Source organism: Odontomachus brunneus, unplaced genomic scaffold, assembly GCF_010583005.1.
Source record: "Odontomachus brunneus isolate Ranch 3 - 2012 unplaced genomic scaffold, Obru_v1 Obru_scaffold_046, whole genome shotgun sequence".
In the NCBI taxonomy this organism is placed as follows: domain Eukaryota; kingdom Metazoa; phylum Arthropoda; class Insecta; order Hymenoptera; family Formicidae; genus Odontomachus; species Odontomachus brunneus.
The window spans coordinates 1,282,757-1,302,786 of record NW_022639496.1 but is presented as its reverse complement, the minus strand read 5'-3'; the positions used below and the strand labels follow the sequence as shown (position 1 = coordinate 1,302,786).

The 20,030-nt window shown below is 36.6% G+C and overlaps 1 protein-coding gene across 20 annotated transcripts in view; it reads left to right on the top strand.

Annotated features, from left to right (window-relative positions):
- Positions 1 to 20,030, top strand: part of LOC116844753 (ras-related protein Rab-37-like) — a 556,153-nt gene that overhangs the window by 521,559 nt on the left and 14,564 nt on the right. For 5 of the 20 annotated variants that reach the window (XM_032816756.1, XM_032816755.1, XM_032816751.1 and 2 more), the window contains exon 2: positions 18,248 to 19,176. The exons of 6 other annotated variants lie outside the window; for them this stretch is intronic. In XM_032816756.1, coding sequence (XP_032672647.1) covers positions 18,907 to 19,176 — 270 coding nt within the window. In that variant the 5' untranslated portion in view covers positions 18,248 to 18,906. Of the gene's footprint in view, positions 1 to 6,085; positions 9,553 to 11,957; positions 19,177 to 20,030 lie in introns of those variants that run through there. 9 more of the 20 variants (XM_032816752.1, XM_032816757.1, XM_032816759.1 and 6 more) reach the window with 8 other exon arrangements.

Genomic DNA, 20,030 nt, shown 5'->3' with positions numbered 1-20,030 from the left:
TTTTTTTCAAATCAAAATAGTGCAAAAGCACATGTCGAAAAAACACTTTATCGCGTTCCATTTTTCACAAAGCAAAAGAAATTGTTGTTTAGGAAAATAATTGTGTATGCTGACTGAATGTTATCGAGAAATGTCGAAATTAATCACAAACTACCTGTTTCGTTAGTAATGACTACTAGAACTGTTTGCATTGCCATCTAACATTTGCGGGCGGAAACTAAGTTAAGGTCCTAATATTATCTTTTCCTTTATTAAAGATAGCAACTTCATATATTTAACAGCGTGGTTTAAAATACTCGCATATTAATTATTATTGATGTTAGAGACGTCAATAATGCATTATTAACAGCTACTGACGTCACATACGTGTGACGGCGAAACATTTTTGTTCTAGTATATGTCTGAAATATTACATCGTTCAACAAAAATCGAATTTCTTTTCCTCCCATGAGAAATTTAAAGAAATTCTGAAAATAAATGTAAATCAAACATACCTGTGTCTCAGTGTTTTACAAGATCAAGTCATTAACGTTTGTTAGGACCACTTTATAATACTTTGTAATGGCCAGCTTGTTATTTAAAGACAATGTATTATGCTTTAAGTTTTTATCTTGTGTTTCGAATCTTAAAGAATCAGTATGTTTCTGAATTATAACAAAGAATTATAAAGAAGTATAATAAAGAAAAAACAAGTATCTAATAAACTATTAGTTACTACAGATACTTGTTGTTTCGACTACCAAGTACGATGACACACGAATATTGCTGGTCTATTGTTCGTGATACGGAATCGGAATCATACAAACGGCAAACCAAACAACCAAGATTCTTATAAAATCTGTAAAAAAAATTGGAAATAAATGAAAATATTAAAAAATTTAAATCAGTGTTTTTTACAAATTAAATATTTTACAGTTTTAAACGTTTTTTTATCGACTTACTATTGTCATATTCGTATTCAGCGGACAATTTTACACGGAAAAACATCAATTATTTAAATAAAAATGTTAACATATTATTTAGAACAGTTTTAAAAGCCAATATCAGATAAATACAATAAATAGCTGCAAAAAAAAAACGTTAATGACTTGATCTTGTAAAACGCTGAGATACGGCTATGTTTTTTTTTATATTTATTATCAGAATCTCTTTGAATTTCTCATGGGAGGGAACCTGTGTTGTACGCTGTTATTAGCTTCGTCTATTACATAATTATGTAAAAAAATATAGTGGATTATAACAAGAGTTCTCTAAATAAACCATGATAGCGAATGTGTTAAAGCATCATCCGACGTCATTATGTTTAATTATTATTATGTGCTGGGTTTACGTTTAATGAAAGTAGAATGATTTGTTATTCAAATTAAATCGATGTTAAGGGGACTGGTCGATGTGAAGGGTCAGATTGCCTGAAAATCGTGTTTGTTCTTTCACAATTTTTTATGACAAACTGAATGAATATGCGAAAGTATTATTTTGACGTGTATTTATACAACATATAAAGAGCAGAAAAATATAATTTTGATGATCAAATACTCAATATAAGTATATGGTACATGCAGTTAAAATATATTTCGTTTTTCTTTTCAAGACCGTCATTTTGCAGTAATATCTTGACTCTCGGTGGTTCAATTAAGCTGAATTTTAGATAGAAAATTTCCGTAAGCGTTATCGTGTGAACCACTGACAAACTCGTGAAAATATTTAATTTTGAAATATTAATTTTTTTACTATAAAAGAACGGAAAATTTAATATTTCATTAAGATATTTGCAATTTTGTTAACTTTTACTCAATTTCTATTATATTTACACGATAACGACAAGCTTACGGAAATTTTCTACCTAAAAATCAGCTTAATTGAACCACTGAGAATCAAGATATTACTGCAAAATGACGATCTTGAAATATATTTTAACTGCATGTACCATACACTTATATTGAGTATTTGATCATCAAAATTATATTTTTCTTCTCTTTATATGTTGTATAAATACACGTCAAAATAACACTTTCGCATATTTATTCAGTTTGTTATAAAAAATTGTAAAAAAACAAGCACGATTTTCAAGCAATCAGACCCTCCAGTCCCCTTAAATTGCTTGTGATCACTTTTAGACGCAATATAGATTAAACTGTAATGTTTCCAAAGTGTTTTGGTGTCATTTTGTGTGATTTGGATAATACATTCTTAACGTTCGTCTTTTGTGTGAAATAATTACCATGCGGTACGAAGCGAGGGTGTTCGCGTGCAATGTTATGTGAAATGACGAATCCATATATTTACCAATTACACGCGAAGCATCACATACTTGAACTTCCAAAGACGTTTCTATGTTTTAATTTAATTAGGTGACGCAATTAGGTGGTACCATACACTTATATTGAGTATTTGATCATCAAAATTATATTTTTCTTCTCTTTATATGTTGTATAAATACACGTCAAAATAACACTTTCGCATATTTATTCAGTTTGTTATAAAAAATTGTAAAAAAACAAGCACGATTTTCAAGCAATCAGACCCTCCAGTCCCCTTAAATTGCTTGTGATCACTTTTAGACGCAATATAGATTAAACTGTAATGTTTCCAAAGTGTTTTGGTGTCATTTTGTGTGATTTGGATAATACATTCTTAACGTTCGTCTTTTGTGTGAAATAATTACCATGCGGTACGAAGCGAGGGTGTTCGCGTGCAATGTTATGTGAAATGACGAATCCATATATTTACCAATTACACGCGAAGCATCACATACTTGAACTTCCAAAGACGTTTCTATGTTTTAATTTAATTAGGTGGCGCAATGAGCGCCATTAATTAATCAGAACGGTCAAAAATTATCGCGTAAATTCTCATTGCGAGCAATCAGACTGGAAGAGCGCGAGAGGTGTTCCGGAAAGAGCCGACAAGTTTTTGAGTGCCGTCCGCGCGCGGCCATTCGAATAATTTAACAACTCGAAACGTCACGATGAGAGGGAAAAAAAGGACGTCGCGTGTACAAGTGGAGTGAAAAATCGTGACTCGCGCGGGAAGTATACTTTTTGCAGCCGAAAAATCCTGCCTATGAATAATTCGCGTGCGCGAGACGACTACGGGGAATGCATTATGGAAGAACGGGCGGGAGGACCGAAGTGGATGCGAGAGCGAGCTCATTAATTAATAAAAGCCCGATCTTCCTGATAATATTCCAGTGTCGATATTGGTTTCGCCAATAACGTTAAATATTTCTCACGACTGGCGCTCTCTAATAACGGCCGTTTAAGTTCTCTGCCAGCTCGGCCGCACTCGCCGATAAGTTTCGATCGTGTTATCGAAGTCGCCGCTCGTTAATTATTCCCGCGTCTCTCTCCGCTTTCGTATCGCGTCGTGTCAAGGATACACGATTCCACGTTAAGTAGCGAGTACAACGCGATACACACGATCGCACGAGTCGTCATTACTCGGGGACTATCCTCTTTTCATGCCTCGTCGCGGGCAGTTCCAATGTCGTCCTCAATCATCTTCTCGTTACCTTCGTGACAGGCGGCGGTCACGTGGCTCAAGGAGTCCACGCGGATCGCGCTAATTGTTGCCACAATTAGCGTTGAAATCAATCTGTGAGTTCAACATCCCGAGTAGAAATTTATCTAGTTTCTGACCAGTAACTGTCCAGGAATTTTTTATAACTAGCTAGTTTTTAGCCAGTTTTCTTAGCTAGAAACTGACTGGTCGACGCTCACTTCGTCAAAAACTGGACAGTTGAACTAGATAGTTTCAGATCAGTTTTTAACTAAATTTTGATCAGTATCTGTTTATTAGCAGTTTCTAAGCAGTTTCTTATTAGTTTTTAACTATTTTATAAGCATTTTTTTATCGGTTTCTGATCAGTATCTATTTTTTTCAGATTATTAATAGTTATAAAGGATTTAATTATATATGTATTGAAACAATAATTTTATTAAAATTAAATTTTTATAATTTTTATTTAAAAAAAATTTTTTCATCTTTAATATAATATTTTATTTTATTTTGGCCAGGAACTATCTCAAAAAAATTCGTCAGTAATTTCCGATTTTTTGCTGAATAGAAAATACACAGCATTTCCTTACCATTTTTCTTGTGTAGTTTCTGATAAATAATTGGTCCAAAAATACTAAACACTATTTTCAAAGTTTTTACTGGGCAGAAATTATCCAATATTTACTTACTATTTTTATTGCATAGCTTCTGACAAAAAACTACCCAAGAAATACTGAACAGTATTTTCAGAGTTTTTAATGGACAGAAACTGTCCAGTATTTACTTACTATTTTTTCAAGTCTAGTTTCTGACTAGTAATTGGCCATGAAAAAATAGCCAGTATTTTCTGCCAGTTTCAAAATAGTAACTGTCTAATTAATTCTAGCCAGTAATCAGTTTTTCCCTGAGATGTTTCTACTTGGGATCCTTTTACCCGAGCAAAAATGGATGCTTTCCAATTGCTTAACACATCTTGACACATATGTACACAGAAATGCACAAAGTGTAACGTTGTGCACGATTCGATTGGAACAAAGTGTGTACTAATGTGTACGTATGTCGAGTAGGGTTAGGATTATTTTTCAGCTGTGCTTATATTTTGATATTTTTTAATAATAAATAATAAAATCTAAATAATAAAAAAGATATTATCCACTTCACGTCGCAAATGCCAGTCTCTTTTCAAGCCGCTACGCTTATTAACTTTAATTGTCACTAGAAAACACTAGTTTACACAGCCGACTAGTAGCCCTCAAGCTGAGTACGGATGTGTAGTGTTGTGTCGACGATTACGACAATTGGAATGCAACTTGTGTCGCCGTGTGCATGAAAGTGTCTAGGGATATTGCAATTGGAAAGTGCCTAATGTACAGTATGTTTGATAAGAGCGTGTACGGCAAAACTCAAAAACTTAGGATAATACATAAATTGAAAAAATTTGTACACATTATGCATGATATAGACTGTGATGCTTTATTATTAATAAGTTGTCCAGTCGCCTCCATTATCAATAATTGACTGGCATCTCCGAGACATACTTTCTACTAATTTTACAGCATAATCTTCAGACAAAGATCTCCATATAAATCGAATCTGTCGAATTAACTGCTTGACGGTCCATATTTTCTTTCCTCGGAGCTTAAACTTTATAAGCGCCCAAACATTTTCAATTGGATTTGCATCTGGCGACTGTGAAGGCCAATCCAGTACGTCAACGTCATTTTCTTGTTTCCACGCAGTACAAAGTCTACTCCGATGTTTCGGATCATTGTCCTCTTGCAGTAGCCAATTTTCATTTTTCCTCGTAAACCACCTTTGGGCAGATGGTAATAAAGCTCTCTCATATATTTGGACCATTTTAGCAGCATCCAAATTTTGTGTAAAGATGTGTAAAGTGCCAAATCCCTGTTTTGAGAAACAGCCCCAGACGTGCACCTTTACCGGATGTTTAACGGTCCGCTCGATGAGTCTATTGGCCTGGGTAGACCAGACACGTCTGATAGAAGACTTTGCCCAAAACGAAGCTTCATCTGAAAAAATTACGTTGCCCCAATAGCGGTCCAAATTTTCTTTTGCCCAAGCAAGTCTTTTTTCGACGTGTTTTTCAGACAGCAACGGTTTCGTTATCGTGCTTCGAAATTTCACTTTATGAGCCAGTAAACGTCTTCTTATAGTATGACATGATATATTTAGACCCTTTTTAAGTAAAACCGCTTGCCCGCCACGCAATGATAAACAAGGATTCTTCTCAAACACCCGTAAAATCATTTTGTCCTCCTTTTTCGTCGTTTTCTGCACAGAGCCACGATCCGGCAAGTCATCAACGTTTTTGACCTCGGAATAACGTTTCACCCACTTACTCACAAACGCCTTAGACTTCTTCATATACTTAGCAGCCGCTCCGCGCGACATTTTTGGTCCTTTCGGATGCGAACATAGAAACACAGCTTCGTAACGTGATGCGTACGCGGCACTCATGTTGAAATACGCCCTTTTGTGACGAAAGTCAAACGATAACTAAGGCTTTCTAGACAAAGCATCTTGGGAGAAGAGCCCCGCTATTGGCTCGCGTTCATATCCCCCCTCTAACGGTTTCGAGGAAAAAGTTTTGCCGTACACGCTCTTATCAAACATACTGTATCTAGTAGAGCAGATTTCAAGGCTAGATAGCTAGATAGTGACTAGATAACTTTTCTAGCCAGTCACTAGCTCGTGACTGGCTAAATATTTCTATTCAGTCTTTTGAATGTCAGGACTATCTAGCAACTATACCAATTACATAGATAGTGGCTAGATGAAAAAGATTACACAGTAACGAGATAGAAAATCATCGGTAAATCTTGAATAGAAATTGGATATCAGTGTGTAGTACTTGTAGCAAATTGTATATCACTGTGTAGTACTTGTAGCAATTATAGTTAGAAGTTATTTTTTTGCATCTAGCTACTAGATAATTTTTCTGATACAACCACTGGGAGAAGTGAGCGTTACATTTCTAGCTAGTAGCGATGTAAGAGCCAACTTTCCTGTGTCATTACTAGACAATCAGTAGATTCAATTTCTGCTCGAGTACCTGCCTTTTATTATTAGTAGTAGGAGTGGTTTTTACATTTTTTGGCAAAATTCAATCTTTACTTGAATTAAATCTATTTATAGAATATATTTTTATTGTCTATTTTATATACAGGGTAGCCCTCGAAGCTCTCGTGGAGGCATAGTATGGATTAAGATGAACATAAGTGTTATACTATTTTGCAATATTTGTAGTAATTATCTCGCGTGATTATTCACAAATTTTCTTTAGTTAATATCTTGATATTAATTAAATATCGCAAATATCACAAATATCACAAAACGGTATAGGATTTTTGTGTTCACTTCAATCCGTATTATGTCTCCATAAGAGCTTCGAAAGTTGTTCTGGGACACTCTGTGTGTGTGTGTGTGTAAACTTAGTCACAGATGATCCTTAATGAATCCTGATAAGAAAAGCCGTAATAGAGAAAATAAATGAAATCCCGAAAAAGGCGTAATCAATGAAACTTATAAATTATTGGTATTCTAATTTAAATCTATAATGAGCCGTAATTTTACAATAATCTTCTTCATTCAATGTTTACTACGTAGATAAATATATTTAGGATTATTTTATATTTATCCATTTAGGTTCTTGTATAATATCTTGTATAATATGAATGTATTTGACCAAAAATTTCTGTTTGAGTATAATACAGTCTAGATCTATCAGATCCGAGCAACTTTAAACTACCATATCTTTGTTGAAAATCAATATTTTTTGGACACATTTTTCCCAAGGGATATAGAAAAGCTTCAAGTATAAGGTCGTAACGCAATAAAATTAAAATCTGCAGACAGATTTCCACTACTTTAATATTTTCTCGGACCCTTTACAAAAATTGGTGAGTGATCAAATATTCGTTTGGCTCCCACAGAATCAACATTGTATGCAGAGACTTAAAGTGTGTGAGGAAGGCGAGGTTTATTAACTAATTTATTAAATATTTATCACATATTTATTATTTACTTTTAAATCCCCATATTTCTACTTTAATCCCACTTTGATATTTGATCAGGTACAGTGTGTTGACTAGTGGATATTTTTCCTCAGTACGCGAACAAGACGCCGAGACAACGTCGTTAAATATTGTCTCCGTTGTCATAAACGACAACGATGATGACGACGACGAAAGAAAGTGATCGAGTTGCTCAGCGTTATTAGCAACCGTTCATCGAAAGACCGAAGTGATGTTTGCACGTCCCCTTTCGCGAACGCAATTACAGAGGCTGTTTCTTATACCTCTCTTTTCTCTCGTCACGACAGTTTCTGTCGCGAAAATATATCTTAACGTTACGAAAGTATACAAAACACAAATTGCTCGTCATGCGTTCAGCATCATAATTAAGTGATGCGAAAATACATCAGCGAAATTAGCAGCGGATTATTCCCTTGCGAGAGGCACCTCCAGCTTTTAATAAAACGTTATTCGTGACGAAGATAACAGTCATAATTATAATAATAAAATTCTTGTTAATATTCACGCGCACGTGTACAGAGGCTTCCAAAACGATGTAGTTGGAATGAAGTTGGAAGCACATCAAATTCTCAAAATTGAGAGTCACCAACAACGGACTCTTACGCGGTAATTATATTATTAATTATTATTATTTATATTGTTACTGTAAGTTGTACTGACTCTTAATTTTGACAGTTTGATAAGTTCTCAATTTCATTATGTCTAAATCGTTTTGCAACACTATTGTACACGCGATTAAAGGAATGTTACACTTAACAAAGTTCTATTGTAAATTGATTTGCACACTTTTTATCTGAACGAAATTGCGACATTTCAAGTTGTCAGAATTGAAAGACACTGCTAACGTGTATGCTCAATAATCGGTTAGGACTGGAGCCAAAGTGATAGCACAGAGTGTGACTTTTCATATAGAACAAAGAATTGATCCTAAATTACGAGAACATTATTTTGAGAAGCAGTTTTTATACATTTATAATCTATTACTACGCGTGTATGTCAGCAGTGGCTCTCGACAACTTAGAGCGCAATACTTGCAACTTCATTCGGCAATAAGTGTGTAAACTGACTGTACTACATACAGAAACGACGTTTCTGTCACTCTCTCTCTTTCACATCCCGGACGATAAATTCATTCACATCGCTCAGCGGAAGTCCCGTGGAAAGAAACGATAGAAGCAGCAGAAGCGAATCACCGGCGTGTGACACACGTGCGTGACGCAATCGAGTCACGAGAAACACGAGATGAAGATGTCAGTGGCCGTGCCGCGAAGCCAAGGGCGTATGCACAGGCGACTCGATTAATCACGCCATTTTTCATCGCGCCGTTAAACAGCCCCGGTATAATTATTCGAAGCTGATTTCACGGTCATGACGCGCTCCTCTCTCTCTCTCTCTCTCTCTCTCTTTTCCTCCTTCCCTCCCTACCTTTCCCTTTCTCTCTCTCTTGGGAGAAAAGGGCGCCACCGGTCGGATAGAGGTAGGCCCGCAGAGAACCTTTTTGATGCCCGACCACGGCGTGGGTGGGCCCAAAGCAGGTAGGCTGGGCCGGCCAGCCTCGAATCTGCACCGCGATCCGGTTTTTACGACCGACTGCCGTGGAATTTCTCCTCTCTCGGGGTTCCAGTCGCGCCGACGACTCCTGCGACCGTGCGACCCTTTCTCTTTTCTCTTTGTCCTCCTGCCTCGGCAGATCCCGGTAATTAATCGTCGGCGAATCGTTAAAATACTGACCCATAATCGCACAAACAGACAAGTGTATGTAAATTTGTAGTAACTTTATTAGTCGATATGTAAAGATCGCGTCCCTTCCTTCAAAGTGGTTCATATGGCATTCATTTTTCACAGAGAATAACAAAATGGAAATATGAAAGAAAGAAATGATGAGAATGTTGTGTAAAATGCGGTTCAACTAGAAATTTATTCTATGGTCCTGGTCAGGTCACTTCCAGTCGATTATCTGGTTTCTATGAAGTGATGTTTTCGGACCCTAATAAATCAGGTAACGCAGTGTTACAAGTAGAACCTTATTAACCCGTAGAATACAATCATAGGTCTTTCGAGTTCAACGGATTTTTTTCTTGGAAGTTTCTCGAAATGTCGAAGAACAAAGTGCAAAGTGCATTGTGCAAAGTTACAATTTTTTAAACCAAATCTTTCATTTCCTCGATCTGTGTTTCCATTTTTATAAATAAACTATATTACATATTATTATTGTCCAATTTTAATTATATATGTTTGTTCTATAAATTTTAAGAATATTCATGAATTTTTGCAGGTTTTTTAAGTCATTGAAGTAATCGTCGGACTTCAAAAACCCATGATTGTATCAAGGTGGTGCTTTTTTCACATTGTACTGTAAGGGTTAATAATAAGAATCATTTCTGGACAAAAGTTAATCTGGAATCTAAAAATAAAAATGTATAACCCTAATCCTAATATGAGCTTTGAAGGTCAATATATAGTACCGAAGAGTGTGTTTTCCAATAAAGTTTTTTTTTTGTAAAAAGTAGCCAAAATCAATCTTAAAATAATAAAACTAGATGTATAAGATAAATTAAAAATGTAACACATAAGTTAAATATTTAAGAAATCATTCGCTGTCAGTGCTTCGAGAACTAATATTTAACTTTAAATACCGATCCCGGGTCAAAATTTTGATTTTATTCTCAACCTTATTATTTCATTCAATACTTATTTTGATCTTCTGAAACCTACATCAATCTCTTTTGATTCTATTTAACCTATCCAAGTCGGAATTGTGACCCTACTTTCAGTCTCATTATTTCATTCAACACCTATTTTGAAAATTTTGATCTTATTCTCAACCTTATTATTTCATTCAATACTTATTTGGATCCTCTGAAACCTACATCAATCTCTTTTGATTCTATTTAACCTATCCAAGTCGGAATTGTGACCCTACTTTCAGTCTCATTATTTCATTCAACACCTATTTTGACGCTAGAAAGAAAGTGAAAAGCGAAATTTCGGAAATCATCAGATTAAAAATAGGAGTAAATTGTATCAATAAAATTAAACCTATTTTACTAACTTCTTATACAACGCAACAATCGGGATATAAGGCGTCTTAAAGATGTCTTAAATACATCCTAGAGACATTCCAACGTCTTTCAGACGTCTTATGTCCCGTTTTTAGACGTTGTGTTGTATTGCTGACCTCCTACTGCGTTGTAGAATTCAAGGTTTAACATAGGACGAAAATTTCGACTCACAAAGAAACTCACACAAGTGTCCGTCCGATTTTCATAAACTTGTAATATGTTGTACTTTAGATCAAAAGAACAGATGCTTTTTATTATACTAGAACACCACATAGCGTGCGCTTCGCGCGCGCCACTTTAGCCTTTTCGTTGTACTATTTAAAATTTATATTACAATACTCGTTTTTACAAATTATATTCCCAGCAAATACAATGTTACATATAACATACATGTTAGTTGTAATTTCCTATTCAACAATGTAACTGTTATATAACACGTATATTATATAACAGTTATATTGTTTGTTGAGTAAGAAATTATAACTAACATGTATGTTACATGTAACATATTTCAAATAGTCAATTTAGAAAAAAGGGAGAGTTTTTTTATTTACTGCCATTGTGGGATTTACTGCTTGAGAAGAATTTCTTTTTTCTCAAACATAAATGTTCTCTCCGTCTGAATACAGAATACTTTGAATTCTTTGAGATTAGAATGTATTATATCTTCGACAAAAACTCAATCTTGAAAAAGATAACATTGTTCTTGTGTGAATAGTTTTATGACCTGCAAAAGTGGTAAACCTTAAACAGTAAATAAACGATGACAGTGAATAAAAGAACTTTCCCTTTTTTCTAAATTGACTATTTGATATATGTTTGTGCTAGCTCTTACTGTTTGTCCTTAACTTTTTCTTATTGCAAACAAAATTTTCGAAAACTGTAAGCAACGGAAATTTATGATGTTTCCAGTAAAAAAAACCATTAGAAGCTGGAAAACATTTAACATATAAATTTATTTATTATTTACATATTTACATATTTTATATACATATACAGGTAACATTGTGTTTGCTGGGATTACAATAAATATCAAATTCATATGACGCGAACAACACAACCTGATCTGTCACCGCGGCTGACAGCTGCAAGTGGCACGAATTCAACTGCGACGGAATCGAGACAATCGAGACGGTCGAGACGGCCAATTAGTGTCGTGGGAAAGAGGCTTCACCTACTTTGATACATTCGAGATTTAGTTAACACGCACTTTTTCTGATAGGATGTGTCCTTTCGCAAGTTTAGGGGGTGAAATACCCCTTTGAAGAAAACCGGTTCAAAAAGTGGTAAAAGTGGTAAACAAAAAAATTTTTTTTCAAATAATTTCTGTAAAGTACTCTTCAAACCATTCAACTTTTATTCAAAATATTTTTTTCTACCTCTTATAGTTTTCATTATATTCTCTTCGAATGAAAAAAAATCAATTTTCTTCAAAGGGGTATTCACCACCTAAACTCGCGAAAGGCCACATATAATAAAATATGTATGTGTTATTTTTATCTAAAGTACAACATATTCCAAGTTCGTAAAAATCGAAAGTGGACACTTGTGTGAGTTTCCTTGTTAAACAGAAGCTTCTCAGGACAAGAGCTTCAGATTGCCATGAGTTTAGTATATTCAACTTCTCTCGATATATAATTTCATTTGATATCTGTTTCACTCAATTTGCGAGCAAAAAATCGCCCCCTTTTTTGGACAATCTCCTTCCCAGCTTTGCTCGCAACACACGCCGCAAATAGCACGCGCGGTCGAATTGTCGAACGGGTTTTTTTTTTTATCGCGATTGCTGTCGCGCGCCCATCGACACGTGTCGAGCGAACTGCTGTCGTTATGTCGCCGGAAATGATCGAGCTGTTTCGGCGTTCCGAAGCCAAATTCTCGATAAGCGTCGATCGGGTCGGGGAAATGCGGAAAACAGCGAGGCTTCCGTGCTGGAGGGACGCGACGCGGAATTGTCATGCGAAGGCGAGTCGCCGATAATAACCGCCGATAATAACCTGCCGCGATTACGTGTTGCGTCTGGCAACGCGCGGCCGTAACGAACCGGCTGGATTCGCGTAAAGTGCGCTTTATTCCCAGCAGATATACGTTTTCTCACTCGCTACGGCAACGGCAAAATGAAAGTTTTTGCTTCTTCGCGAGCTCTCGTCGGCCGGCAGGTCGGTGGCGGTCGTTCCCGAAGCGACGCAATATGAGAAAGCGCGTTCTCGCGCGATTTTATTGCCGCGGATATGCAGATGAAAAAAAGCACCAGCGCCATTAACGGATACGATGTATTGTGCGCGAAATGATAAAAGCGCGGGAATAGCGCGATAGTCTCCGGACGCTCGATTGCTTCCGTATCTTGGAGGGAAAGAATTCCACTCCGTGGAAAGAAGATTTCTTGGGATAATTTATTGACGTATAGTTTCGAAGGCACGGAGATAACCGGTTTTTTCCATTTTTCTGCGAATTTTTTCAGTTTCTTTCCCAAGGGTTGAAAAATTCGTTTGGAAGAGTTCATGTGTATTTGGTTAGAACCTACTACTTTTTTTCTTTTTTTTTTCATTGAGAGACTGTATATAAAAATGTAAATAGGTTAATTTTTTTTGAGGAGGGGATGCAGGGAAAAAGATTCCGTCTCATATATATGCATTATTTACCATATTTCAATGTACATTGCATGTAAAAATTAATAAAAACTCCCTTTATAAAACTTCTTTTGTTAATAACTTTTTACAACAATGAGCAACGTCTAAAATCTTTTGAATGTTACTCAGAAACATAGCCTTGATAACATATGTCAAAATCAAGGTCACAGAAAGTGGATCCCCTACTCGATATTTTTACCAAAAATGTATAGATTGAGTTAAGTTAGATTCTTTTTGGGGAGAGACCTTCCCTCGCGCATATATATGTACTGTTTACCATATTTCAATATACACTGTGTATAAAAATAATGTTCAACTTATAAAACTTTTTTGTTAATAACAAACGACGAGCGACGGTTAAACCTGTTGAAGAGTATTCAGAAGAGTGACCTTCATTAATATATTCATTAATATATCAAGAGATTATAGGAGCTGGGTTCTCTTTTTTTATCTAATAATTATTTACGAGAACGTAAGTGTGTGGATGTTTCATAGGCTATGCGGAATGCGCGCACAGCGAATGTGCCTATTAACAGGTCTCCTTGAGGTTTTCCAAAATAGCGTGGGGCAAAAGCGTCTCCTGCCTTCGATTTTCCGCGCGTGGCAGCTCGTTATCGCGGCGAGCGATGGCGCTATTATGCGCGACGAACTTGTAATTACCTCGTTGTAATTTCGCCATAGCGCGACGAAGAGCATCGATCTCGCCAAGCTCTTGCTAACAGTTTCGACCTTTTGCAGTTATCTCGTTTCTGACAACTCTGATATATGTTGTACGTAATACTCGAAACACTAAGTGATTAAAAATTGCGTAGGTATGTCATCACAAATAATTGAGTGAAATAATTGAGTAAAGTTCATACGATAAACGATCAAAATTAATGAAGGAAAGGTAAAATAAAGTAAAATGCAAATAGGTGAAGTAAAATAAATGCAGGAATGTTGTAAAAAAGTGATAAATCCACAAGTCAACGTCAATGTAGAGAAGATCGATGTGTGGAGGAGACTTGGTCAACTTGGCCATGCGTTTCGTTCGTGTATTTATTGTGTGAAAAATAACAGAAAACCCAGACAACATGAGCTCTAAAAACGACGCATAAGATGACTTTAAGATGCCTTTTAGTCATCTTTATGATATATCTTTTAGAAGTGTCATAAACATAACTAAAAGACATCTTAAAGTCATCTTGCGCGTCATTTTTAGAGCTCGTACTGTCATAGAACGATCTCATTAGAACATGAGTTAGAATATACACTAAGAAAAATAGTCTTGCAGTTTTAACAAAAGTTATCTAAATATGAGAAATTGGCTGAGATCGGTAAATAACTAGCAAACACTGCAAAATGGTATATGTTTTATATTTAATCGCATATATTTTATATTTAATTTTATTTATGTTTTATATTTAATACAGATGACAGAGACAGAATTTCTATTTAAATTATTTATGAAATTTTGTAAAAAATCTCTCTATGTAACGTCCATTCAGATTAAAACCAGTCTACTTATAAAAGTTGAAGATTAAACCAGTTTACTTATAAAAATTGAAGATTACAAAGAAGAAAAATAGACAAAGAAGATTAGCGAAGAAATAAACGAATATATAATTCTCCACTCACCTAAATTTACTCGCAAACATCGCTGCTTCTGTAAATTTTACGTAGCATAGATAATTTCCTAGCAGATATAAAAAACAGTGATAAATTTTAACTGTGACATTTAAAATTCAGGATCAGCAAAACATTTTTGTCAGTGCACACGTCGATGTAACATTGATTTTTTGATTTATTACTTCGCTACACAACAACGTTCTTACCCTCATTTGCCTTTTGATTCTCTTACGCAAATAATTAAACTAAATTATTTATTCATTTAATTAAATGATATAACTAAAAAGAAATTTTCAATATATTAAATGATATCATATTAAATTGATATCACATTAAATAATATTATATTAAGCTAAATAATGTTACATTAAATAATTCAACATATAAAATGATGTAATTAAAAAAAACCTTCAATATAATCCGAACACACAAACCACAGCTACAACTCTTGGAGCATTGCGTCTCAGCGCGAATTATTTCGCGATCTGTTTTCACGGCGAAAGAATCCATCCTGGGAACTGATTCCCAGGAGGCGCATAACATGCGCGGACACGCTTATCAGACGTTTCTGCGAGCGCTCATTCGAGTAACGTGTGTTGCACGTAGTGCGTTCACGATCGATTCCAATCTCCTAGGAAGTTCGTTGCAGGTGAACGCAGCGAGCGTTCCAATGCGAGCGAGCCGTACCGGCGCGGCGTATTTCGCGAATTCATTAAAGCCGCTCTCTCGCGAATGTTTTACGTAACAACTGTGTCGTGACGCACTCTCGCGATTGATCAACGTGGGGCCGGCTCGTTCGCGATACAAATTGACGTCCGCTCGGCTTTTGCGACAATCCCGACGCGGCGCGAATTATCCTCGTCAAACGTCAGGATATTACAACGGCGAGGGGGAATCGACATCGTCGATTCGCGCGTCGCCGATCAAAGGGAATTTTTTTTTCCGTTTTCGCTCGCCCACACCCGGCTTCCATTTAATATTTGCAAAATCGAGATCCGACCTTTAATAAAGCGCATCCAGCGCGCAAAAACGTCCCGACCCGATTAACGAGCCGCTCGATGTTATTCCACGTTAACCCTCGCAAAGAGATAACCCACGTTCCGGCGCGATGACAGGGGATGATATTATTTACACGTCCGATTCGCGCATCCCCGAAGCTCGCGGGCAAAGCGTATGAAACATGATCAAAGATTGATCGAAAAACCAGCCGACATAAACGTCATCTCGCGTGTAATTGGATTACTCCACCAAAATAGTCTTGCAGCGACAATTATCTAGATAAATTCTAGATAATTCTAAATAAATTCTAGATAAATCTAGAGAAATTAGTTAAGATGGACAAATGACTAGCAAACACTTGCGTATTTTTGTATTCAATCCATGACAGAGACAGAATTTCTATCTGAACCATCTGTGAAATTTAGCAAGAGAATCTCTCTGTGGCGCCCATCCAGACTAAAACCGGTCACGCTTTTATCAAAACTGATTGTGGTAGACGAAAAAAACTTACGACGAGTGACAAACGAATGTATAATCCACACACTCATATAAATTTACTTGCAGATATTGCTAAAATGCTGCTGCTGTGTAAATTTTACACAGACAATTTTCTAGAGGACACAAAAACAGTGGTAGATTTTAACTGTTTAAACATTTAGAACTAATAAAACTAAAACTGTGCTTGAACTCTACTTGTCCTTTATGTTAAATATTTAAACATTTAGAGTTAGTATTCGGACCAGCAAGACATTTTTTGTGTGATGATCACAAACACGCGACGCAGCGCTTCTACACACAGATAAATACATACAAATACAGTGAAATTAATGTTACTTGTTTCAAATGTTTATATCAAATCCATTATAAGTCATCGTAAGTATCAAATTTATTTAAAATACATTCTGGCTTCTCTAGTAAGTTCAGCATTTCAATCGAGAATATTAAGTTAAAACAAAAATTCGGTTTGCTCACTATATGAAGTTGGATCAACTTTTTTAGTTTGAAGTTCCATCATATTCTTGCAAAGAAAATTAATTCTTTGACATACATAAATAATAATAACATACATAATAATGAGCTTTTCAAAATTTATGAATATAGAATTATGAGTATAAAATTTTAATATATGAATATAGAATTTTAATATACTTTTCGAGCAGTTACTGGACAGTTTAAAATGAAACTACTTGTAACCCCAATCAAGATAGCGCTCTTCCTGCAATCATTTTACGCAAAAGATGCGTAAAATCTGAACCCCCTTACGAAACCAGAATAACACCTAAGAACGAGAACAGAACAGAATGGATAAAAAGCTATTTAATTTATTACTAATTAAATCTGCTGCTCATAAAAATGAACTCAATATTATTTCGATTCTTATATACTATTTAATTGAATAATTTTAATACTAATAAGTCATAGCGCAGGATATCTTTAGTATGTAATATATATTTTCATATTTCTTACTCTTTACGTGATATTTTTCATAATCATCAAATGAGATATATGTTCTTTTATCCATTCTTGAAGTTACATTATTTTATTAGGTTCTGAGTTTTTCATCTGTCTTATCATTGTCATCAGTCTTATTATTGTCATCAGGATAGATTGATGTGTTTCTTCTCATTGCAGTGAAATTCTGTATCATGAACATATATTCCATTTGTCTTACTCACTCTTTCTAGCCTTGGTTATCATCTACCTTGGTCATTAAACTTAATTTTGTCAAATGCCTTATTATTAAATCCTCTAATTTTCTTTTTTATTGTTTTTCTACACGTTCACTCATTGTTTACGCAATTTTAAGCTCCTTTTTAACAATCTAAATAAATATGTTTTAAATTTATTCACGGCAGACATTATCCCACACAGCAGAGGTGTCCAAAATATATCATAGGGATATCCTAAAGATATATTTGGGATATGTGATATCTTCAAGATATCCTTATGATATATTTAGGACATTTCTGCTGTGTGGGATGATACACACACAAATTGTAAAACTGCAAAAAATAGTATGTTTGGTCTACACATAAATCTGATTGGACCAACCATACTGTTTCCTCTGTGTGAATTAATAATATTACATCTTGGAAAGAATTAGCCCACATATTGTACAGTAAACTGCTCCAGCCGCCGAATGAAACTCTATCAAGTCCGTGTTCAGTTCCTACGCAGTATTTTTACAATTAGTGGGAATGCATTAATTTTAAACAATAACTGGACTAATGTCTACGCAAATTGCACACATTTCTCCCATCTTAATTCCCAACTTCAAAACTGTGTAATGAAGAAAATATTCTTTGTCGAAGATGACTTAAAAGAAGAAAAGTAAGAAAACCGAGTGATCGCTTTTCTTCGTAGCAGAATGATATTTTTCTGTATGTAATTTTAGCAGCGAGAGAATACTGTCTCACGGATTATACCGTTCGACAACAGGCCGCAGCGAATTATTCAGAACATTCGTGCATTGATCCATAGGTGAGTGCATTTCGTAACCACCCGTCCCGTCGTACGGTTCTCCGCGAGGTGTCCTTACGCGCTCGTCGTGTGTCTTCGAGCAGGAGACAGACTTCCGAAAAATTCGACCCGCGCGACTTCGAACAGCGGGCCGAACTTTCACTCGGTCGGCTCTGTCGTCGTTCTGCACGGCGGTCCCTCAGCCACGATACGAGGAGGCGACGCGGTCGCCACTCGAGAAGGGAGAGCGGACAGAAGCGAGGCAGAAGGAGAAACGCGAGAGAAGGAAGGAAGCGGGCTCGAGCGAGCAAGCGAGCAAGCAAGCACGCAAGCAAGCACGCACGCACGTACGAAACGACTACGAAACGCGGAGCACTCTCTGGCGCGGGAAAGGGAGAGGTTTAGTGACCTCGGTGTGTTCGTCGTCGTCCTAAGGAGAAGCAGAGGGAGTAGGACGACGACGGCGACGGCCACGGCGAGGACGACGACGTGCACGAGCACGGGCACGAGGCGCGACGACGCCGAGCGCGACGGGACGACGAGGAGTGGCCGAGAAGAAGAAGAGCAAATTGGTGCTCCCGGTAGCAGGGGCCCATGAGCGTCGTGGAGGAAACGATACGCCGCAGCGCGTCGAGGCGCAGCAGACACGGGCCGCGCGGCGGCAGCTCGGCTGGCGCCGATTGGCCCGCGGCGGGCTCGCGGGGCCCGGCCCAGCCGACCCCCACCATCGCGTCTACCAGCTCGTCAGCCTCTGCCAGGCCCCAGGACATCGTGGGCCCGACCAAGCGGCAGTCCTCGCGCGACAGCAGCGTCGACTCCGCCGGCCAGCACACCCCACCCGACCAAGCGGACCTCCTCTTCAAGGTCTGCCGCCTTGCCCCCTGATACACGCGAACGCTAAAGCCTAATCTATAAGTCCCGATCTACAATAGGTGTGGTAAACTTTAAGCCGTAAGAAATTACCCAATCACGATTGATTATTCTTCTATAATTCGACTGTGATTGGTCAACTTCTTAAAGCTTAAAGTTTTCTACACCTGTTGTAGATCGGGACTAATGAGTGATGGACTGAAAACGCATACCTGAATATTTATTTGTGAGATGCGAATTTTACATATTCCAAGAAATGAACTTTATTTCGCAGAAGTAGACTTTATGTCCCACAAATGAATTTTCAAGTATTTTTTTTTATTCTGCGTAGCAAGTCTTTCACGCACAAATTTTGCCATAACTGTAAACGCAAGCCGTAAACTTAAAGCTTAAAGCTTACTACACCTATTGTAGATCGGGACTAATGAGTGATGGACTGAAAACGCATACCTGAATATTTATTTGTGAGATGCGAATTTTACATATTCCAAGAAATGAACTTTATTTCGCAGAAGTAGACTTTATGTCCCACAAATGAATTTTCAAGTATTTTTTTTTTGGTCTGCGTAGCAAGTCTTTCGCGCACAAAGACCGTAAGACGTTTTGCCATAACCGTAAACGTAAGCCGTAAACTTAAATTGATGAATTAATCAGCTGAATCATGAATAGTCAAATAATATATATCTGCTTTAAGAACTCGAATACTAGTTTTGATGATATTGCTATTGAATGAAGAAGGCTCATTCCAACTACAACGTTGCTAATGCCGAATTTTATTGATTCAACGGTATTTTTTCCGTATAGAAGAAGATATAACTGATGGTAAATTTAACAGTAAGCAAAAGTAA